Source organism: Ixodes scapularis, unplaced genomic scaffold, assembly GCF_016920785.2.
Source record: "Ixodes scapularis isolate PalLabHiFi unplaced genomic scaffold, ASM1692078v2 PGA_scaffold1__304_contigs__length_218370807, whole genome shotgun sequence".
NCBI classification, from domain to species: domain Eukaryota; kingdom Metazoa; phylum Arthropoda; class Arachnida; order Ixodida; family Ixodidae; genus Ixodes; species Ixodes scapularis.
Genome location: NW_024609846.1, coordinates 39,648,899 through 39,673,798, shown reverse-complemented (window position 1 = coordinate 39,673,798; position 24,900 = coordinate 39,648,899). Strand labels below are relative to the sequence as shown.

Below are 24,900 nucleotides of genomic sequence, written 5' to 3'. Positions count from 1 at the left end.
AAAGAGAAAAAAAAAAGTGTTAGTTTTAGTTGCAGTATAAGCGCACATCAGCGCACTTAAAATATAAATACAATTACTTGCATTAGGCGGACGATCTGAAATCAATGACCCGGCGCTCCCAGCCTTCCGGAAACATTGGCTGCCACGGCTCAAACAGCTAGGCGTGCCCAGGCCGCCGATCTGTACGTTCAATATCAAACGGGCTCCCGAGAGCCGTTTGATTAAACCGGTACAGTTTGAACGGTCACCGGTCACCCGCTTGTGCAACATGGTCACCGGTTTGAGCAAACGTGCGACAACTTTGCCCAAACGAGTCGCCCATTTGCCCCGACGAGTGACCCGTTTGCCAAAGAAGTGACCTGTTTGCCCAAATAGGTTACCGTTATGGCTCATACGGGGGACCCCTTTGAGCCATACGGGCGACCCCTTTGGCAAACTGGTGACCCGTATGGCTAAACTGTTACCGGTATGGACCCGTTTATTTTCATACAGGCGCCAAATGGTTTTTTTTTCAGTAGGGTGGCCAGGCGCAAACAGGCAGCTGAAGCATCTGCAAGTTCACACAAAGCTGCTCCTCCCAGAAACGTCAGCCCTTGTGCCCTCTAACGCAAAGCAGTTTTTGTGGAAATTTTGTCACCAGAATATTATTACCTGTCTATGTAATGTGGTACAGCCTATTTTTCTGGGAGTGTCCAAAAGCTAAATCTTAGCGCTAATTAAATTTTTAGATGCGGTTTATGTCAGGACAAAAGCTGAAAGTGACGATGTTGCAAGGCTCTCAAAAGCAGCGCCAGCCACATATCGCTAGCAGCGACCGAACCGGGCACACAACTGACCGGTCCAACTGATGCAGAAAGAGAGCTGGTCGTGCACAAAATGTGGGTGTGGAAAGCAGCTTGGGAATCCCATCACTGCGTAATGTCATGTCGAGTCCTTAACATTTATGCTTCCTTGGGATTGCTCTTTTTCACCACTCAGTCAAGGCTTTGCAGTTTACCAAGCCTTCTTTATTTCACAAAGGCCAGTACAGCAGTCGGGAGTGACAAGGAAGACAAATAATCAACTAAATCACAAAAAAAAAATAGCACAGGGATCCAGTTTGATGCCGGCAACAATGTGTTGTCATGATTTGCTGATGAGGAATGCCATGCTTTCTGCCTACACTCCAATGTGCGTGAGTAATGCTGCTAGGGGGCACACCGGCAGAGCTGCTAGAAACACCTTTCTCTGACTTACCCTGCTCTATCAATTGCAGGACTACCTGCGGCTCGGCTGTTGATGCGGGAGGGGCTGTAGGGCCCTACTGCCTAACACGTAAGTCATTTATGGCCTGACCACGGGGTACTCGTATTTTTACAGTACTAACAGAACCCATGCTTTAGCATTGAAAGGTAACTTTTCTAATGAACCTGTAGTATATGAAAGAAGTTTGCTGTGCGGTGATAGAGCCGAGCATGTCATATGCAACAGATCGCTTATATCTTGCATAGAGAATATTCATTCATAAAGGGTGGAAACAATAATGCTGAGAAAGAAGGCATAAACGGCAAAGAGCTCTCTACTCTACTGTTGTGGCTGCGCTCTGTTGCTGAGCAGGATGACCGAAGAATGTCCTTCCTACGTCATGACTACGTAGCAAGTTCCCCAACGCTGCTAGATTACCTCCCAAATAGGCTCCACATGCATCCACCAGGTGCACATTGAAAGATTGTTTGATTAGCTTTAAAATTAGTTTGCTTGTGCCCTTCAGCGAAGGACTGGTATTTTTGAGGTTATGTTGCAACATGCAACTCATTAAAGCGGTACAATGAGCACTGGAATTTGGTTTCCGTACCTCTTTAATGTAAAATTGTTTTTTTTTCAGTTGCTGACGAGGACATCCTTGCAAAGAATGAGATCGTGGATCCTAGCATCGGCCTCCAGAATGAGGATGGAATGGTAAAATAAAAACCTTTTCACTTTTATTCAGTGTATAATATACTTTAAAGAGTTTAGGATAGTGCAGGGGTGGCCAGGGGGACCTGGAGTTAGAGCCGCAGACAAAACTACGAAAGTTTAGAGTCGCTGGAAAAAAGAAAGGGGGGGGGGAGCTACTTTTAACAAGAAACAATATGGAGGGAACAGTTATTTCCATAGAGGACAAGTATAATGGGCGATAACAACAAATGACAGTATGCATCAGAAGGTCCTTTCCACTGCTAAGCAAAAATTAATACACGATTCACTAGCCAGTCACTGCGTCTAACAACTGTTATGCGTAAACGGTTGAAAGTCTTTCTAGAACAATAAAGGAAACAGGGTCACTCGACGCATCAATGTGGCAAAAAGCATTCCAGGTGTATATATGTACTGTGTTGCCAGGCTGCCAAGACTTGTAGCTCTTTCTAAATTCTAGAACCCTTTTCTTCTAGGGGACACGTTTTCCAGGGAGCCGCGAGCTGCACTTGGACCCGCAAAGAGCCGCGTGCGGCTCGCTAGCCTCAGTTTGGCCACTCCTGAGATAGTGTAAGCACAGTAGATTGAATCGATTGCAACAAGAAGTCATTAAAACATTATTGTAACCAGGCTCTTAATTGTAGTTACAGCTAGGGCCTGGAAAACATTCTATTGTCATGCTCTCCTGATGCAACTAAGGGATTACGTACCTGTTTCATGCAAATGCCATGAAGGTTTGTAGGCCCATCAGCTTCGCAGATGCCCATGAAGATAGGAATTCATGGGTAGTGCTGTCTTAAATTTAAAGGCCTAAATTTCATTAATGTAATTATTTTAGTGCATTTTCGATGCATCTTGGAGTAAACAGTACCACTCTGCGTCAACGACTGGTACATGTGAAGCTGTTTCTCGCTTTTGTTTATAACAGATCCATGTCGGGCAAGGTGTGCACGTCAACCAGGAATCCGGGCAACATGCGGAAAGCAGAGTGCGACTCCATGTTTTGCAAGATCACTGCTGCTTCCATAAGGTGAGTGGAAGTGCTTTTGGAGAGGTCGGTGACCGGCACCCTCTCCAACAAGGCAAAGGCAGCGAGGCAAGAGAAGGCGTTTGCCCCACTCACTCAGCGCAAGGTGCAGGCTCTCTCATTGAGCAAACATTTTTAAAATCTTGATATGAATCTCGCGGAGTCGCGTAAAATATTTCATGCTAAATTCGTATCGACAAAAGCGAAACAAAATTTATATTTTGAAACACAAGGAATGCATGAATGTGCATTTATTTATGACAGAAAATATCTTGCATGCAATTTACACGATTCTAACACGCCCCCGATAGTAACACACGGTTATAATCAACCCACGAATGTTGAAAAAATGAATTAATGTCGATTCTACTGCGCAGATAAAATAATGACGGCTGAACAACATAAACTTTGTGGAAAACATTTTATCAAATGCACATACTCGGAAAGTGCCCACGCTATGTCCTGTTGAAGCCCTACATCAAACAATTGCAGGCAAAAATTCGGTTTCTTTGTCTTTCCAACCAAGCTCGCATGTCACCGTGGACCACACCGAAGACACCACCAACATCACTCGGTTTTCTGTTTTTGCCAACGCAGTTAATTTGTTTTTTAGAGGTAACCTTATAGTAACATCGGTTTTGCTTTTCCAAGGCTGAAACACCATTCCACGAGATCGCAAAAACAAAAAAGCGATTTTGGATTCATATTGGATTGGATTTGAAACATGTGTTGATGGTGATGGGGCTGGCCACTTTGCACAGTTTTTTTTTAGCATTTTGTTTAGTTTTGGTTTTTGGGTCCGATTGTAACATGCATGTAATTTTGAGCTCCAGTTTTTGGGTAAAGTGCGGCTGACCCCTCGCAGCAGCAGGCAATCAGCCGCCCGGAGCCTTGAAAGCTTACAGTCGCCGATCGTGGCCTCGTAGCCACTATCAGTTGTGGAGCACGCATTCGTATCAGCCGTCGCAGCGCGTAGAGGTATTCGGAACACCCAAAAATTTTCACGTCGTATACGATGCACTTCGGCCGGGGAATTTGCGAATTTGTTTTATTACGAAATTCGTACCAGTTAGTATCACCGAGATTTCACTCTAGTAGGTTGTCTGGTAACACCTGGACGTGTGATGGGGGTACCCCGCCAAGAATGAGTCAATCATAACAGATAATAACCGTAAATAATCGTACATTTGTATTTTGAACAGATAATTTTATTTTTCGTTCTAAGCAACAAACTCGAGCAAGTGCTCGAAGAGAAGTCAACGGAGAGCTCGATGCGTCGTGGACTATCCGGCAAAGCTGGCGTGGATACGAGCTGTGCCGTTCGGGTGCATAGTGGTGGTGTAGACGTGTTACAGCCTAGCCATTTGAAACCCCTGTGGGCTTTACGTGGACCAAAGCGGACTAAGCCGTCTAAGCGCCTATGTGTGAGATAAGTAATGTCAAGGTCATCGCGTTCAGGGCGAGATTACTCCAACAGTTAAATATACCTCCAAAGAGCGGCGCTGCTCCGATGTGTAGTGCAGCTACATAGCGGTTTTTGCCATGTCACGACTACGTCTAAGATCCCCAACATTGCTAGATTACGTCCCAGTGAAGCTTCGGAGGCCTCCACCAGGTGCATATTGAAAGACTGTTTAATAACCTTTAAGTTTAGAGCCAGGCCATGAATGGAAGATCTTTCAAGGAATGTGAAAGATTGTTTTTATATAGAACTGCATTGGTTCTTTCTGGTGCTCATGATGCTATTTTTTAATTCTGTGGCGTGTCTAAGCTGTTACCACAGCGGGGAATGATAACCAAGTATAAGCAGTTTCCAACGTACATTGTCTACTTATCTACAGTTGTAGCTCCTATTTCTTACAAAGTCACTAGCCTAGCAGTGAGATTTATAGACATGGGCTACCTGTTTTGTGCTTAAAAGAATCTAACAGAAGCCAGGGTGAGCTGTCTATTGGGAGTGGAACATAAATCAGGATACTGCGGTACTTTTGTTTTTATGGTAATCTCTGAACACTGTAAATACTAAGAAACGTTGAAGGTTTGTTAGGTGCCAGCTGCCACTTAACTGCTTTCATTTGAGACTAATTGACCCTTGGTCTTCTCAATCTATGACCCTCCAGCCTGTATTTATGACGTTCTATATTGTTTTAAGTCTGAGCACTGCAAAAAATAATTACCCTGGATTTTCAATATTCCAGGCTGCTTTTGACTACACCTGAGGGAGAAAGGTACCGCCAGGCTGAAAGGGCAGCCCGGCACCAGAAGATACGGCGGTACCTGTCAGAAAAACTGTCCAATCTCAAGAGAAATCACTACAAAGGTATGTGCATCTATACTCTAACTTCCTTATTTAAGTAATATACTATTTTGAGTCTCAAGTTTACAAGCAATTATTTTAAATGATGGTATAGATAAATTATTTAGAGGTTAATATATCTAAATGTTTATGCAAACAACTTTAAAGTAGTCTGTTGATCAGCTGACCACTTGAAAACGGCTGTGGGTTGCTTGGTCGCTGCTGCCATCCCATCAGGCCATGCTCGCTCACTCTCCGAAAAGTTGCATGGTCACAAAATTACAATGAAGCACGTCACTCTTACTGCCCCTTAGTCGTCTCTAGGCCCACTCTGCTGTTTACGTATGTCAATGGTCGTCCTGTGTTTCGACTCATTGCTGATCTCTGTATTGCCCTTGATATGTCCAGGCTCATCCCTTTGCTGCCTGTCCTCCCCCGATGCGTGGTCCCACTACGGACTGCCCATGCTGTTGCAGGTCTGCCATCGCTTGCACCCCATGTTGTAGCCTTTTTACCCTTTTCTTCATATAATTTAGCTTAATTTATATATTGCCAATACTATTGAAATGGAACAAATGTACTATCGCAGCCAATATGAGCTGAAACACCACTGCACGTGGCACGCGATGAGAGTTGTCTCTCAGATTGTTCAGCAAACCTTGGTATGCGCTGAGGTAGAAACAAATCACTTCTTGTGCTCGTTGCACCACTATGCCGTTCCGTGTCAATTTCCAGCTCATAGTGGCACAATGAGTGCAAGAAGCAACCTGCCTAAACCTCAGCAAACACAGAGGTTCACTGAAAATTCGACAGGTGGCTCTGATAGTACCACACGCCATGCGTCATGGTGCTTCAACTAATATTGGTCACAATAGTACTTCCTCAAATGTTTCTGGTTTTTCTGTACCACCTAGCCATTCTGTCCAGCGAAACAATGTATGATTTCATAACTTCATAATAAAAATACCAAAGCAATGCAGCTTGTTTGACTTTATTCTTATTAGTAGCTGCATTTGCCGTACTCAAATGTCGGGCTGGCGATTGCCAGTGTGCAGTGGACAATATATTTAAATTCTAAGTGGGATCAGCACCTCGTCATGCTCCAGGCATGGCATAATTAAGTTTCCACATTATGCATTCACATATTGTTGTGTTTTTTAAGTTGTGGCCAACTCGAACTGTTTCAAATTAGCCATGAAACCTCCATAATCAAACCGTAAAAAAATAGGCGTCTCAAAATACTACAGGTCATTCGACCATCAGACCAAACCAACAGACCATTAAACCATCACGCCAACAGACCATCAAACCATCAGGCCAACAGACCATCAGGCCAACAGACCATCAAACCATGAGGCCAACAGACTATCAGGCCAACAGACCATCAAACCATCAGACGTCCCAAAATACGACTCCATCAGACCATCAGGATTTTCCTGATGGTCTTTTCGATAGGGTTTGTTTCTCCTCGCGATATCACGAGCTGTCGACAGATGGCGCCGCTATGGGTTCGGGGCAAGGTCGACGGTGTTCGGCGCAGATATTTTTTTCGTTTTCTCGGGGAAACCTTTTTTCCTATCTGCTTTCTTTTTTTTGGGGGGAGGGGAGAAGATGCGCAAGGATGTTTTAATAAATGAGTTAGTACAGCCTGTCTTGACGGGTTTATATTTCAGTATTTATTAACTTAATTATTACCTGCGGCAGGAAGATCATTGGAGCGGGGACACTCCTTTATCCCAGCAATAAGCAATTAATGTTTTTGCTACACAGATATATCAAACAATAAACATATAGATCAGTGTGTAAACGGGTGTATGAGCGGGTGCTGATGCACGTGTGCGATTATGTTTTGTTACATAAGTGCCTAGGGCTGCTATCTAGCCCAGGGATGTCTCTTGGGGCCTTGTTATATCTTTGGAGAGTCGATTCAAGTTACTGCTGAGCCCGACCTCACTGATCGTAGGAACAGGGATATATATAAAAAAAGTATTTTTTACATATTCGGATTAAAAGCAAGCGAAGAGGAAAAAGTCCCTCCGTGACGCAAGTGGTCGGCTTCGCGCGGCCTATTGTATACGCCACGTGACGACTATTTCATAAAGCGTCGCCCTAAACACGGCGTTCGTTTGGAAGCCATGTATAGGTTAACAAAACCTATACATGGCGGCAAGCCAGGTTTATTGTACGGGACACTAGGGGCCCCCTTATTTTCACCGCCGTAGAGAAACTAAATGACGGAGCCAGAGCGTTTGGAAAAGTTGTTGGCGATGATTTCCAAACTTGCTATGCGATCTTTGTTTTTAGTCATTAAATAAACCTGGCTTGACAACTACCTTTTTTTCATCTTTACATTTTACTTTCCGAAGCCCGGGAGTCGAGCAGTCTTCTGCTCTGTTCAAGAAAAGCTCTGCGGGGTTAAACCTTTTAACTGTGCACAATTTGCTACATCCTTAACTGTTTTAACCTCGCTCTCCGAAGCTCCCTTGACAGGAAGGTTTTCGATATAAGGGAACATTCAAGACCGCTGCTCTTTTTCGCTGTTCATCAAACAGTTCGTAATGTACAGCGGAATCACCATGTAGCATTCCGGATATCGATACTGGTGGTACGGATCTGACTGGCTTGAAATATATATACATTAGTGTGGATTACAGAAGTCTTATTTCGCTGTCCAACAGAGCCACATTTAAACTGCCACTGACGGGTTCACTTTATGTTCAGTTGATTCTGCACTGTAATCGATACCTCAATTATTTTGGGAAGAATGTAGACTGCTCTATGTCGCCCTACGATATGTTAAAAAGTATGCTAAGCTTCTTATATTCGATGTCCCCGAGGTACGAAACACTGACGACAGAAGCTCAGTTAAAATGAATGAGCGAGAATGTCTATATGTTTTGTAACTAGCGGTAGCTACCTCCATCTAGCATACCCTTTAAGAAAGCCTGTGTCTAGAGTGCCGTAGTACTCTTGCCGAGCGTTTAAGTGCCCGCTTCCGACGGCACTCTAAGCACGCATTGGAGTGCCGTCCGAAGGCCCTAAATGGGCTGTACAGAAGACGTGGGTCAGCGCGTCCTTAAAACTTCGGTCTTGGTATCAATCCAGGGAGCTGAAAGTCATGATGTGGAAAGATTGTGAACTTTAATTTGTACTCCTGTGTATTTGTTAGTTACCGAATGGTCAACAAACCAGCACCGACCAACCAGCTCTTTTACGACGCAAATATTTTCTTTATAAATTCTTCAGGGATATAAATAAACACAAAAAAGATAGTGTGTGAATGGGCATGCTGCGGACTCTAAAGTTCGTTGATTTTTTGTTTTGTTTTATCTATGGAGCATTAGTGCAAGCTGGGTGCAAAGTGCGCAAGGAACGAGCGAGGCGCCCGTTGAGTCTGGGTTCCTTCGGAATCACACGCTGTCCCGAGTTGCCACACAAAGCCTTTAGTCATGGATCGGGGACTTTATCCCCCTAAGCTGACAGCGCGGTGGAAACTACGTGCTTGTTAGACCGTTTGACTGTTGGTCTCGCACCACGTGATCACCCCTTCTCCGCATACACACGCGGGGCGAGCGAAGTCAAGCGATAGGATTCAGGCCACTGAATGGTTGGCTAACGCGTAACTTCACCGCATTGTCAACTTTGAGATGAACGAAATTTGAGCTCACCTCAACAATCAATTTCCGGCCTGTTATCGCCTGACATCACTTTCTGAGCGCGAAACCTCCAAACTTGAAAGCAACAAGATCGTTTTGCCTAGAGTGCCTTCATGTGCTCTTCGCATAGAGTGATGCCAACTGCCTGTTTCCCTTTCCCACACCCTCTTCCACCGCCATTTTGTTCCTCTCATTGTTTCCCCGTGCGCCGGAAAGTGGCCTTTGTGTCTATCGGTAATCCCATCCGAGGGGGAAAATGCTAATCCTCCATCCGTGGGTTCCACAACGCTGCTCCGAACTTGTGAGATAAGGTGCTTGTTTCCGGGAGGGTTATAAGCCCCACGGATTATCGCCGAGGACCAAAATGGCTGCTGGATTGTCGGCGAGTGGTATTACAAAGGGTGGCATCACCCTAGCAAAGCGCACATGAAGGCTCCCTAGTTTTGTCCACGAGCAAGCTTCCCGGAACTTTAGAACGGATGCCTTGCGAACGATGCCTTGCGAACGATGCCTAGGCGGAGTAGCGCTGCCATATTTTTTTTTCTTTTTGTCTTTTCAAGTCCTGTTCTTGATTTCACGAACGGTTTCGGAATATGACCGAACGCCGTTCTGGCATCTCCACAGAACTCAGATTTAGTGACACAATGAATGTGTCATTGAGGGTAGATATTCCTTGCGCAATTATGCATATATATATGACAACGATAATTTGTTTATTATGTTTGTGAACACTGAAAATACATAAATGAATTAATTATTATATTCATAAAAGTATCTGTTTCACATTTATTCTCAAGAAGGCTTGTCTTTCTCGCGCGCTTCATGGGTAACAACACAATCATTTAAGTACTGACGTGTGCACTTATCTGACAGAAGTATTAATTTTTTTTTTATTTTTATGCCAAAGTACCACACCTTAACTTACCTTAATTACGCTTCTCGATTAAATTTTCCCTATATTAAGGGATGTGCTTAAATGCATATATGCTTGTGTGCAACCCTGCTGTAATTGCTGCCAAAAAAAACAAACATCTTTTTGATAGGACAGGTCAGAAGTGCTTACATTTTAAATTAGAAATAAACACCCGTGCAGAAATCACCCGTGCATTTCGAATGAGAGGTGCAGCCATCCCGTGTTCGCCTGGCGTATAAATGATCAGTGGCTCGTCATTCGTAATTTGTAGATGGCATTTCGGATGAAAACATTATTTCAAAGCAAACGAGCGCGAAATTACAGTCGATGTGCCATAGTGAATCGTTAATAAACAAGAGCCCCACCTACACCAAATCTATGACGTCGCGCTTAGGCGGTGGCGCGGCCTGTTGAACGGAGCATTGCCGAACGCGTCACACTTCGGGAGATGTGTACATGCCGCGCGCACACTAAACATTATAACACCCTTAATCGTGTAAATAGGGTGTAAGAAGGGCGTAAGTTAGAAAAACACCCTTTTCACACTTTTTTACACAATTTCTGAATATCGGTGCGTCTAAAAAGGGTGTGCTTAGGTTTCACGCCCCACTTGTAGCGATGGTGTCTAAAATCGTGTAAAAAGGCTGTATGGTCGAATTTTCCGCCCTTCATTCACACAGTGTGAAAGGGGCGTTATGGTGATGCAGTCGAATACCCCCATGATTTCATATCCGTTAATGTTTGTTGCTTTGGTGAAACTGTTGCTGATTTACGGCGGTACAAACGTCCAGTATAATTAATCGCCACACGAAGTCGACTATGATTAAGAGGTGCTAGAGAATCGTTTTTGCAACTCCGATCAAACTCACCGTCCGACACGAGCCGAAAATTACGTGTCGCGCGTGCGTCAGTTTGATCAGTTCTACTTCAATTTAAGAAAAGCATCTCCACTCGCAAAATATGAGCGAAGACGTTTAAATATACAGCCCAAGCAGCACGCAGTGTTGCGCCGATATACGATCAAATCTGAAAGATTCTGCTGTTATCATTTTGGTCTAGCCAATATTTGTGAAAAAAGGGATGGGTCGCGCCGAGGCCATCCTGACATACTGTACGCGACGCCGTTTTTGGTTGAGTGTCAAGAGTGTCCTGCGTGAATCGGCTATGCCGGGGTGCTATTTCTATTTCTTAAAGGGGTACTCCGCCGATTTTTGAGCTATCTCAACTAACTATTTTTTCTGACTCCCCGGCCTTTACCCTTTCTGGTATGCTATTTGGTATCGTGAAATTCATAATAGTTATTGCGAAATCGGCAAATGAAAATCATGCAAAAACAAACATTCAAATATACCCGCCCTTTTCAGGGCCGTGACGTCATTGGAAGGTCAGCTTGCCAGTCGGGCGAGCAGTCTAAAAAATAGAATATTTCAATCATTTGTTCCTTGATGGAGCGCGGGGACTGGAGCGAGCTTCCAAAGCATTCATTTGACACCATGAAACTGCTTCAAATCAGTTGGGAACAAATTCTACAGTCCAAAGAGTGAACCCCTGCACTTCCAATGACGTCACTTTTTCATTGTTGCCATTAAAGACTTTCAGTTTGAAAAACACGGTGAGGACCAAAATTGTAAATGCAATAACTTCGTGAAAAAAAATTATTTTGACCTAATATTTGGGATACTATTTTGGCGATGTTGTTTGGCGAGTTTAGCAAAATTTCAAGCAAATCGGGGACCATGAAGAAATCGGCGGAGTTCCCCTTTAAACGCCCAAAATCTGGAGTTAAAAAAGAATAGAAAAAGTGAAAGCCGCTTACAACTCCATGTAATGCCGAATTAGAGCGCAGCTCTTGAGGAGGAGGAGGGAAGGGTACTGGGGGGGGGGTTGAACTAACCAGGGGGGGTCACGTGACCTTGGGGGTCACGTGACCTTGGGGGTCACGTGACCCCCCAATGCCGAAGATGTCATCACTGACGTCACTGATGACGTCATCAGTGACGATGACGATGCGGATACCGATGACGTCGTTAGTGACGTCACTGATGACTTCACTAGTGATGATGACGATGACGATGCGAATATCGGTGACATCATCAGTGACGTCACTGATGACGTCATCAGTGATGATGACGATGACGATGCGGATGCCGGTGACGACATCAGTAATGTCACTGATGACGTCATCAGTGACGATGGCGATGACGATGCGGATGTCGGTAACGTCATCAGTGATGATGACGATGACGATGCGGATGCCGGTGACGTCATCAGTGATGATCACGATGATGATGTGGATGCCGGAGACGTCATCAGTGACGTCACTAATGACGTCATCGGTGATGATGACGTCATCAGTGATGATGACGATGACGATGTGGATGCCGGTGACGTCATCAGTGACGATGACGTCATCGGGGGTCACGCGACATCGGCGGGGGTCACGTGACCCCCCCTCGAGGTCACGTGACCTCAGGGGAGTCACGTGACGTAGGGGGGTCATGTGACCTCGGGGGGGGGCCACGTGCCCCCCACGAGGTCACGTGACCCCGGTGGGGGGCTCGCGCGGTGCATTATGGGACATTTCTCATAATGCACCGCGCGGTTACGCCGACGGCGACGGCGACGCCGCTCAAGCCGGAAACGGGCCCCTAAGAGCTGCGCTCTAAAACAAGATTAATAAGCAAAACGGAATCTGCTTATACTTTCAACACGAGAGAGATATCCTGCGCTGAAGCCTTGAACAAACCGTGGCGCCCTCATTTCGGGTATTACAATCTCAACTGGCTGAGCCTCGCACAACCTTCACTGAGATTTTATTTTTGTGCGTAGTTCTGATGAAACAATGCCGCAAGACGATCGAAAGGGCCGAATTCGTGACACCCCCGCTAGGGTACGCGATTCTTATCTCTGCGTGGTGACACCAAAATATCTAGCGTCCCGATGCTTTGTTGTTCGTTGTTTTTTTTTTGGTACACGTTAAATTTTGTCTTTCGTTTCATGCTCTCAGCGTCTTAGCTTTGACCCATGCTTCGACGGCGTTCGAATTTGTTTTGTGTATTTATTTTGTAATTTTGCGGTCGGCATCAGAGCAGGCACACTATCTGCATGAAGCAAGTCCTGACGTGCCCCATTTTGCGACCCTCCCTGGGCAGCTCAGGTGGCTTATACAAAGCAGTGGAGAGAGATTAGCTGCTTTGTCCACCTCGCTTTGACCTCGTCTTCTGATAAGCCACTACACCTTATTTTGTGTCTTCGTGTGGCTGTGAACGAGTGCGAAGGCTGCTTCTAGCAAATCAAAGCGGTGGCGCCAAACACGTGACCGCTCTCCGTAGGGCAAAAACGCTTGGACGAACATTTGTCACGTGACTCGCTCTTACGCGGTGATGATGGGGTCACTGGGGCCGTAGGCTTTGCTGTATTCCAAGTTATGGTGAGTTGTAGGGGCCATGTCGGTCCGGTTTGCGCCCGTCAGGCGTCAGTGCTCTCCTGTTTTTGTGCGTTGGAGTCGCAGCGGTGATTATTCTTCTTGAACGGCCGGAATACGTCCATACTAACTTTTTGGTAATGGTCGTTTATTTCGTCGGAGTCCATGGAATCATTTTGCTGTGTTTGTTGGACGCGTTTCGACAAAGAGCTGCTCATCGCCGGTCGCGAGACTTTCGCTGAATGTGATCGACCGCCTTCAACCTCGACATTGTGTTTGCGTTGTTTTGTGCTGCCCGGATCGGATTGTACGTCTATCACGACAGAGAGCTGCTCATTGGCGACCGCGAGACTTCCGTTGGATGTGAGCGGCCGTTTCATCACCAATGTTGTGTTTGCGAGTTGTTCTGTGCTGCCCGAATCGAATTATGCATTGATCACGGATTACGTGAGATTGCTGTTTTATTTGTAAGTACTCTGCAAGGATTTTTCTGATAGTAGTCCTGCTTCTGTCTTAATAAACCATTTTACCGTTTGCAAACATGAACTGCTGCTTACACCCCAAGCAACTCCCGGACGTTCCGTCTCTGCCAACCTGTAGAGTTTCGCTTACGTCAACAGAGCTAGAAAGTATTGAAGTAGGTTTAGGCGAATGAAAGACTTACAAAAGAGTTTGAGTGCATTTATTTTAAGCCTTTAAGAATTGTGTAGCTTCGTCACGAAAACTTAACTTTAGGTCCCAAATGCTCGCGTTTGAGGTTTGACGTTGGTTTCTCGCGAATTCGCGACAGAAGAGGATAAGATCCACGCAACGTTTTTTTTTAGATTGAAAAAATAAAGTGGTGCGCATGTTTCAACTTGTTAGCATTCATTTCTCCGTAAATGCTTTTTGATGAAGTGCTGCGGGGGTCTGTGCCCTATTCTGTGGCTGTGTTACATATGTTGTATTACCTTTTCTAGCTGTATGAAGTGAGAGTTACTGCGTAGGCGAGCTGGTGAAGGATCATGGTGAAAAAAAACCGAGTCTAGAAACGAAAAATCGGAACAACCACAACACGTCTAAAAACTTTTTTGAGACAGTGTTGTGTTATCCCAATTTTTGTCACTAGTCTCGGGTTTTTTCACCATGCTCTTCTAGCTGCTGTACACCCTTTTGGAAGGGTGTACTGCTGCCATCACACCCTAATAAAATGGCGTAGAGCAGAATCACACCTTTCTGTGAAGAATGTAAGTAATTACACCGGAATTTGAGGGTGTGAAGAAGCACACCTTTTTCTAGGGCGTGTTTGTACACCAAAAAGGGGGTGAGTTGTGACCCATGCCATTTACACCAATAAGGGTGTGAAAATGTTTAGTGTGCGTCGTGCGCGGATCTCTTGTGTGCAAACGCGTGCTTGTTTACACGCAAGGAGTTGATGTACACTTGATTCAAAGGTCAAATTGTTAGTAAGAGATTATTCAGCGTAAAGTCGGTCTGCCTTTCAAGATTTGCGACACTGGTTCACGCTGTACACGAGACACGCGTAGCTAGTGCAGCACGACCGCTAATCTGAGGTTGTTAACGTGCATCACGGGCTATACTTAATTTCACCCCAGAATGAACCGCAGATGCTGTGTCAGTGCTTGTGCACCCGCGAGCGCTCGTGTGCCCGCCGAGGCGTCATCCAAAACAATTAGCTCGCGCTTTTAGCACGTGTAACCAACAATGGTCCATGCTGAGGTGAGACGTAGTATTCCTGGTGTTTATAGCACGTTCTGTAGAATAAGCTTACCCTCCTCGTGCTCTTAGCTCCAACCAATCAGCGATACGCGCGAGCTAGCGCGTAATCCTCCCTTTGAAACAGAAATTTCTAGCGCAAGCGGTCATTCCGCGAAAACACGTCTGAAGGCTGCATTTTCGTGCCGGTAGCCTTCGCTGTTTAAGGACAAGCCTCGGGCACGTGCAGCATTCGCGCGGAAATATATTTTGGTTTTGTTGTAGTATTGTAAAGTGCAGGAGAAAAGCTGAAAGCCCCTCGCATCTATTTCACGAGCAGAGTGCTCGCGAAAGTAGCGTAAGTGCTTTTAAAGTAAGCTACCACTTTTAGAAACAGATTGCTATTGTTTGAATAATTTTTTCCCCCGAAAATTGATTCGCGATTGGAGCGATCTCCGAGAATACGCGTCATTACTCTTACCTGTATAGTGCCATATTGGCGTGATAATTGAGTGCTGTGCTCTTGATGAATTATGTTTCTTTTTATTATTCCTGTTTTTTTTTTGTGTTTTTTTTTTTGCAATTCATCACCATCATCATCATTTTCATCTGGACATTTATGTAGTCGGACACTGTGTTTCTCTATCTGTGACAGTTTGATAGTTTATGTACGAAATTAATCCCTTAAATAATGCCCTCTGCGCACTGTAGGTATTCGATAAATAAATATAACAAATAAATATCCACGGGAAGGGTGCGCTAGTAACTGACTGAATAATTTTCGATTAGTCTTTCATAGGTTGGTACTTTACGACAATAAATCATTCAAATATTAAGCTGAGACCTGTTTTTGTAGTGAAGGCAAGTGGAACCGTTCCCGGGTTTTAGAGATTCGAAGAGCTATCGCTGTAAAACGCCAAACACTCTCCAATGTACTTTTTCTTTTTTCGGAAATGTTGGCTTGAATATATTTACTGTGGTGAATGCTTTCAACGCGTGAGCTCTTGTTTAGTGGGGCCATTCCTTCAGTAGTGCACCTGCTCTCTCTTGCCTCGGTATTACGCAAATCATATGATTAATAACCCCTCTAATTAGCAATCCGGAAAATGGGTTTTATCCACGTGTTTGATCCGCTATGGCATTCAGTTTGTTGAATGATGCTTCATCGACAAATCATCTCGTCGACACTGCGCTGTCACATCGACGGTTTCATCAAAACGAGCGTTTTGTCGTTTCAGAACATAGCTTGCTTTGCGATAGCATTTATGGGCGAGCCCAGCGCACTTTACGCGTCCGTAACGGTCCGCAGGTCGGTCGTCTGTAACCATACAACAAATTGGAGCCACCACGTAACCACAGTGGAAATAGCGCTCCATATAATAGCCACAAGGTCACGTGACTATAATCCATGCGGGCCATGTAAACATCGTCACTTATGAATCCGTGAATCCCGAACAAGAGCTCTGCGGACAAAAGCTTTTCACGGACCCGCACAAAACCTCAGCACTTTTTTCCAGAGACCCGGATAAAAGTGCATCATTTTATGACTACAGATGAGCAAAGGGTTAATGAAGATTTACTTTTATTTCATTGGGGATCTTGATATGAGGACCGTATGTTTGTTTCTGGGGACCAAAAACTACGATCAGAAATGTCTCGATATGGGCATATCGGGGCCGCCAAATGGGGCTGCCGATGTCCGCGTCAATGCCTCGCCGTTCCGTGGCGGCCAAATGTATGGGACCTTTCGCTCCAGATTATTATATTGACTCTATGACCTCGAGAAAAAGCTTCGTGCCCTAATTACGGGTTTATGGACTCCATTTCGTGTCCAGTGAAGAAAACCCGTTGCGATTGAGAGGACAAGTAAATATTCTGAAATGTGGTTATACAAGGACGGATCTACGACTTTACCGCACTACTGCTGCCACAATAACACGCCGAACGCCTCCAACATGGCGCCAAAGCACTGATAGCAGACAATAACGTTGTTTTTTTTTTATTTAGGTTTTAGCCGGAAATGACGTCAGCTGCAAAACGCCAAAAAAAAGCGATCACAAAGAAGTATGAGTGCACACTCATAGCGCTACTGGCTACTGAATTTTATTTGGAAAACACGAACATTTATACACACATTATTATACCTCACCCCAAATGAATCTGAATTTCTTATTTGATGAAATGAGTGACGACGCACTGATGCAACCGTCATCCTTCTTTACACTGATTATGAATGCCTCGAAAATTTTCCGCTCCGTTTCGGTACCTACTTGCCCGGAATTGGTATTTTATCTAGCAAAAAATCCTGCGAACGCTTATCACAGTGGACTGCCAAGTTCCACAAGGGAGACCGCTTTACAGAAAGTTCATGCCCTGTGTACGATCTGCTAGTGCACGATAGCACCAGATGTCACAGGCCCGTAGCAAATGCCCCACGGCTGACACACCGCCCTTTTGCCTCGCCTTTAAAAGGCTAGCTTTATCAGAAGCTCATGACGTGAATCCCCAGATCATATGGCCGGGTCTTTACCGTGACGGCGGAGCATTCTGCTTTTAATTCAGAGACAGCAAGTGTGCACGCGAGCGTGTGTAACGTAATCATGCCGTCATTTGTAGAGCCTCAACACATATGGTTAACACATGGAACAATGCTGCTTGAAGCTCGCACAGGGATTCTGCACGTGAGGCTATTATGCTACACCCGTACGATTGCCCACATGTGGTTGGTATTTTAGAGTACCCATCTGGCGCATTCCACATGTTTGCGTGCATGGTTTTTTTTGTTTTTCTTTTGTGCGCATACTCTGCTGTTTTGTTTATTTTGAGGCATAACCTAGTTAGCTTTGCTGGTGCTCCGAGGCAACGCGAAGGTGGCTGACGATTTTCTTGAAAATCATATCGCCTTTTTTTTCGGTGGGAGACATTTGATTTATCATTCTCTTTTTAATTTTGACATTAGGCTTCAAGCTGAGTTCGGAGCGTCGTGTCTGCCAGATCGTTTTGTCTTCTTGCTCTAGAGCTGTCGTGTCTAAGCAATCTCTACCACATTGGTATTTTTGGATACCCGGCACGCAAATACCAGGAGAGACAAACGAAAGAATTGGAGCGCCCTTCCCCCGTACGGGGAAAAAAACGCGTCGACCACAGTGGCACCGACGGCCTCGAAACGGGTTGCTTACAAGGTCGCTCGGCCTGGTCCAAGTACTCTAGCTCTCCCTCGGAAAGGGCGGGAGAGGGTGATGAGAGAACTGTTCCCCTCCCGTTTTCCCCACACTGCCCTACACCATCACCAATCTTCAGTGTTGTACGGAACGGCGTTCCAAGGAACGGCGTTCCTGGAACGCGTTCCTTTTATGAGGAACGAAGGAACGCCGCCGTTCCATTTTGCGTCGGTGGAACCGGAACGGGAACTTGTTTCATCTTAACGGAAACGGAAGAAGGAACAGGGTTCCTTTTTCTTCGTCCAGTGGGGTCGTTTTATGTTATTTTCAAAACGGGAATTCTAAAAAAAGTATTAAAACAATATATTTCCGAAGCGGAGGATCTCGTTAAGTTTTTTGTTACTTAGGGTTTATTTTGTGGGGTCCTCGCTTGGTAACAGTAGGGTGCAGGAGAGCTAGTAAGCATAGGGTGCCTACATGTCTGTCTGTCTCAGGGTGAAGACATCCATTGTTCCCCTGAATGTGCCAGTGCGTGACGCTCTCGCGCACTCGGTGCGTGACTTGGGCGGCAAAATGGCGCCTATGTATTAGCCAAAGCTAGACGCTCGAGCTGAGTGACACCGGATTGCGCGCACTTCAAAATGCATAAAAAAAACGAATGGGCGGAAAAATGGCTGAGATGTCACCACTCAAGCGAAAGCGCGCGTGTGTATGAAGGCACTCTAAGTAAGCATTGATTCTTTTTTCAGTGCCCGAGACTGCGGTACAGAAATAAAAACATTTAGTTACAGGAAAACACAGTGAAAGGGACGTCGCAAACTCAGCTACTTTCTTCGCTTCCACGAATCCTCATGCAGCCAGAAATCTCAGGCCGACCGCAGAAGTCACTGAACTTCAACAAAGAAACCTACAAATAAAGCCTGGTTCAGACAGTTGCGTTTGACTGCGTTTGACTGCGTTGCGGCTGCGAGAAACCCGGACATCCCTGCTGCTTATATCGCGAGCCAAGATGATTCCTTGAATTAAATACCACGCTTCATACGAAGCACAGTTGTGCCGGTGACTCGCTTTCGGTTCTCGACGCAACGCAGTCAAACGCACTCAAACGCAAGTGTCTGAACCGGTCTTTACAACAAAAGACAAGGTTACCAAATATCAAATGCAGCCTTGTACCCCAAACATTGGCCAGAAGCACAAGAATTAACCTTCATTCCCTCTCCTCTTCTCCCACCTTCAAACTGGACAACGAATTCAACCTTCACGAAGAGGGACTGGTGGTTTTCAAGACTGACCTTCCAAAAGCCCTACCCTCTTCTCCACTTGCTCGTCTTACGGACAGTAACATCGAGAAGCAAACGTTGTTTAGTTCGAACACGGGAGTTTGTTAGATTGAAACGTGTGAGGTTGTTGTAAAACGCTCTTGCAATGCAACAGTACATTTGGCTCGTCTGCATAGCCCACCACAAACATGAATTTGGCAAAACGCTGAGATTTTTAGAAGTGAATATATCAACAAATGAAACCTTGCTTTCGCTTGTTCTCTTCTTCTGGTGCCCTACTATCAAGGCGTTCAAATTCGTATGTTGCTATTTGATAGGATAGATAAAAAAAATTTAGTTTGATCTAAGTAAATATGGTAATTAGCAAGATACAAATGTAAGTTGAATATGTAACGCATATGTAAAGATACGTTTCATTTTTTAAACTGTAAAGGGAACGAGTTCCTTTCTCGGAGATGGAACTTGTAACGGGAACGCGTTCCAAAAATCAAGAGGAACGAGGAACGAGCTTCCGTTCCTCTTTTTGAGGACGTGTACAACACTGCTAATTTTTCCAAATCTCTTCTCTTGTGAGCGAAGAGGACTCGGCGTCTTTGAGGGAGGACTCCCTTCATTCCTAAGCTGACAGTGCGGGCGGCGAGCTAAGCGCCCGCCCGGACCAGTTATCACCTGCCCCGCTCTCTGCGCCTGGTTACGGGAGGGAACGTGGTCACGTGATTAAAGACAGACGCGCGATTAGTTCACCGGGCACCCCCTAGCTTCCTCTACACTTTCAAGGGGCACTGACACCCCAAAGGTCGTATTATTTTTTATTGTCTAAAACGATGAAAGTTATAGTCAAAGACACGCAAAAAACAAACGCATCGCGAAAAAAAATGTTCCCGCGCGCGCGCGCGCCTTTTTATTTTTGGCGTTTATATTTCCCGCGCTCACCTTATTGCTTCTTTTGATCGGTGACGTCAAAAATAAGAAAATTTAGAAGCTTTGTAGGCGACATTTTTATAACATTTAATAACGGCAATCGTAAAACATGTTTTTTAACGCAATTGCAAACGCACTACGGCCCCTCTTTTTGAAATACCAAAAATCAGATTTCGGTGTGATGTCGCTTCCTGGATTTGTATCTTGTATCCCCCCTCGGAAAACTTGGCGGCGCTCGAGCAGAGGATCATCGGCGAGTCGGGGAAGAAACCGGATTTTTCCCGTGCCGGCGCCCTTCTATCCCGCCTCGTCACCTCCTCTTCGCATCGGGTCGCGGTACCAACGGAGGTCCCGAAGAAAGTCAAGTCGGAGGAGACCGAAAAATTTGACTCACTGCACTGGCGCGGATCACGCGGGAACTTCAAATTCGGCATTAGGAAATTGTTTTTTCTTTTTTTTTTTTTTTAATTCAGAAATACTGAATTCCCAAGTTTCGAATTTTGAGGGTAATGTCACGGCATCGGTTTCAATCGTTTCGGATAATAAAAAAAAAAATGATTCTGATGACGGTGTGACGGAGTCCAGCCCGCACAACACACGCACTGTAAAAAAAAATAAAAAAGAGAAAAAAGGAGAAGAAAGCCTTGAGAGGCACGCGCGGCAAAGCGCAATCGAGGCGAGATGTCTTTGCTTTGGGGCATTTCGCCATCGGAGCGGCGGAGGGAGACCCACCCGAAAGTCGGCGCACTCAGCCCGCGGACGAAGACGTCCGTCACGTGATGTTTACTGGCCGCACCGTCGGCCAGTGATGCCAACCGCAGGGATTTGTCTTTACGCGTAGGGACATTTGGTGTTGAAAAGTGCTTTGTGGGGACGTAGGGACGGCCTGTCTAGGTTCCATGGCGGCGTAGGGACTTTTTGTTAGCAAGAGCGTGTGCTTTTTTTTTTTTGCCGTCATGTTTATTGTTGCTAATGTTGCTAAAAGTCCTGCGTCTCCGTACGGCTACAATCCACTTCGCCCTTTTCGTCAGCTAGTCTATTCTCGACTTATCTTGCGTCATTCTCGGCGCAAGGGGAGCAGGGCAGCAATGTGCCGTGTTCCAAAATTGACTCGATCTTACTCCAGGGTAAGGGTTTTGTACCTTGGCGTCCGAAAACCTACCCGCGTACAGCGTTGCTCTAGTTGTGTTGTCACGTGACACAACGTGGCGGTGTAACACGGATCTATTTGAGTCAGATTTGAACGCGCTCAGGCTTGTTCGTTGGCGGCGATTTGAAACCGTTTGAACTTTGAACGCTCGAGCTGCTCCGTGTCTTGTTCCTCGGGTCTATTTGTCTTGTCAAAAGTCCGCCAAACTTTACGGCAGTGGCAAACTTTCCGAAATATCTGACTCTGATAGCGATGCCGGTGAAGGCACATCGGCGTCGACGTAAAAAAAAAAAATAGCTACGAGCGAGAGGTGAACTGCCCCGAAAAGAAAAAGAAGCTCCACGCAAACAACGGTTTCGGGAAGCATGGCAGCAGGAAGCACAAATCAAGGACTGGCTCACTGCTGTTCCAGGCGATCCGTTTCGAGCGGTGTGCAAGGTATCCAACGCGAATTTGGCTGCGGGGCACAGCGAACTGCGGAAGCACTCCGAAAGAGACGCTCATAAGAGTGCTGTTGAAAGCTACCAAAAGCAGCCGCTTTTGAGTGGTTTTATCGTAAAAAAAAAAAGGAAAACCTTGAGCGGAGTGTAAAGGCAGCGGAGATACGAATGTCGGCATTGATAGCCGAACACTCGCTTTATTTCAAAGCCATGGATCATCTCGGCGATCTAATGAAAACGTGTTTTCTAGACTCTGAGATTGCGAAAAATGTACAGGATCACAGAACGAAATGCACTGCGATTGTGAAGAATGCGCTGGCGTAAGTGGAGGTTCAGTGCCTTTCTGAAGTTCTGAAAGAGAAGGAGTTCTCCATTTTTCTGGACGAGGGCACAGATATTTCTAGTCTCAAGTTCCTGTGCTTTGTTGTGCGGTACTTTGACGACGCGAGGGCCGGCGTTGTCACGCAGCTCGTTGAAGCAATTCCCCTGGACGCCACAAGTTGCACCTCAGAATCTTTAGCTGCTGCTGTCGTGCGCTGCCTTTCTGACAAGAATATTCCAACGTCGAACATAATCGAATTGGCTTGCGATAATGCCAGTGTCATGGTCGGAGAACGCAACTCAGTAATGACGAGGCTCCGAGAGCAGGCTGATGAGAGCTTTGTTACTATCAAGTGCATCTGTCACTCTCTCCACATTGCTGCAAGCAGAGCCGCAATGCAGCTTCTGAGGTATCTGGAAGACCTTCCGCGCAACATTGCCAGCTATTTTGGACACAGCTCCAAGCGTCAATCCCAGCTGGCCGAGCTCCAGGAGTACATGTCTGGAGAAAAGCGTAAAATTCTACGTCCAAGCGAGACGAGGTGGCTTGCGTTGCATCAGTGCGTGGAGCGCATCCTCCAGGAGTGGGAGACCCTGCGGCTGCATTTCCTGCAAGCATCAGTTGAAGACATGATTATGGTTTCAGAGCATATCCAGAACTCGATGACTGCAGTAACCGAGGCATACCTCCAGTTCTTGGAGTATGTTCTTCCTCTTTTTAACAAACTGAATGCTCTCTTTCAGAGCAAGAAGAATTTGATCGGAATTCTACAGGAAGAAAGCCAACGCCTCCTTCGTTGTCTCCGTCAAAACTTCATCAAGCCAGAGGCACTTCAGAACTTGGCGAGCATCAAGCCTATGGACCCTCGTATACTACTACCATTAGAGGAGGTCTATCTGGGAGAGAAATGCAAAAAGGTGCTAAACGGCTTTCAAGCGACGGAGCCATCGGAGGCGCACAACTTGAGGCTCCGTTGTTTATCGTTTTACCAGACTGCTGTGGTTGAGGTGCAAAAACGACTTCCAATATTTGCGCCATTCTTCACAGATGTTGCTTTCGTCCGCCCTGCCACGGCACTGAGCTACGAAGCTCGGCGAAAACTGCCTGCGCTTCTTCTACTGCAGGAGCGGTACAAGCACCTGTTACCTTGCCCTGAGGCTGTGCAACAGGAGTGGAGGATGCTTCCGGCCCACTTCCCTGAGGACAAGAAGAAAGAACTCGTGACGAAGACCTCAGCTGCGTTTTGGTGCGACATCTCCAAGCTGCAGACTTTTGATGGCAAGCAAGAGTTCGCCGACATCTCAACTCTGGCAAAATTAATACTTTCGCTGCCACACTCAAATGCGGACACGGAGAGAATCTTTTTCATGATGAGCGATGTCAAAACCAAAAGAAACAAGCTGGGACCGAGCAGTATTAATGCTGTGTTGATCGTGAAATCGGCCATGGCATCAAAAGGAACGGCATGCAAGGACATGAAAGTGTAGGAAAAGCACATGAAGTTGTTTAAAAAGGACATGTACGACTAGATTTTTTACTGAGTTTCAGTAACGTCAAACTCTTCAAGCTTGGAAAAAAAACAAAAAACTGCATGAAGAGCAGCATTTGCCCCCACTTATTATTTCTCAGTTTGTGTTCCTTTTATGTGCACTTGGTCTGTGTATAATTTATCCCATAATTTATGTCATGCACATTATAAGCATTCCTAGCTTATTTTCACGTGTTCTATTACTTTTTTTATTAAACAACTTTTCCTGAACATTTTGTATTCGTCTGCTTGAGACCTGCGGCGCGTTTTCGCGTAAGTTTTCTTTTTTTTCTGCGTAGGGTACAAATGCGGGGACTTTTCGTGTCTGATGTAGGGCATGTAGGGATTATTAAGGGTGAGCGTAGGGTTTCTCGCGAAAAATAGTTGTCATCACTGCCGTCGGCACCGCTGCGTAGGCTCGCTCGCGCGGGAACCACCACAGGCGGTGAGGCTGTCGCTGCGATCACCTGTCACCATTCAACCGCACTTAAAAGGTAAGTCGCTCATTTTCGCATGCGCCCCGAGAGATAGTCGAAGTGCAGAAGGAATGAAAGACGTGTAACTTAACGCGATAGCGCGTTTTGTGTAAAAAAACGCGCTCAACCTTGTTGCTTCCGCTTTCCCCACTCAGTTGCACGAGGGCAACCCATCCTCGCATCAGCCTCGACTTGATTGACGTGTGCGGGACAAGGGCTCATTGCCATGGGAGTTTGGTTTGCTCTGCTTTCTTCCGAACACTTCCTGTTCGCACCTTTTCGCTTTCGGGCGCCGTAAGAAGAACGGAAGAAATCAAAAACACTGAACAGCGCTCGTTGAATAATTATAATGGGCGCTCTCGCGTGCTGAAATTTAAGAGAGTATGTAGCATGTCCTGTTTCCTTTAATATATATATATATAAGCTCTTGTCTTAGGCAGTGTGTTCGTTTCACATCGCGCATCCCCGCTCCGCGAATGCGGTCACCGGACGGCGATGTTAGATGTCGAAAAATTGCGTTTTTGGAGCGTTGCGGAGGATGGCGGCAGCGTGCTGAAGATGCGTGTTCTACTCGTTCGTCGGCCTTCGCCAAAGAAATTATTTAAAACCCTATGTAAGCCGTGAGACTTGCCGTTGAGAACACGTGAAAAGCTCTACGGAAGCGCAGTGCCGCAGG

The 24,900-nt window shown here is 45.8% G+C and overlaps 1 protein-coding gene and 1 pseudogene across 1 annotated transcript; both read left to right on the top strand.

The window, feature by feature from the left end:
* The first annotated feature begins 2,909 nt into the window (after positions 1–2,909).
* LOC115314036 lies at positions 2,910–22,852 on the top strand (annotated as a pseudogene).
* Positions 22,853–22,882: 30 nt separating this feature from the next.
* Positions 22,883–23,707, top strand: LOC115314038. Its single transcript, XM_040214430.1, has one exon. It carries the CDS (start codon positions 22,883–22,885, stop codon positions 23,705–23,707), a length of 825 nt encoding a protein of 274 aa, XP_040070364.1.
* Positions 23,708–24,900: the final 1,193 nt, after the last annotated feature.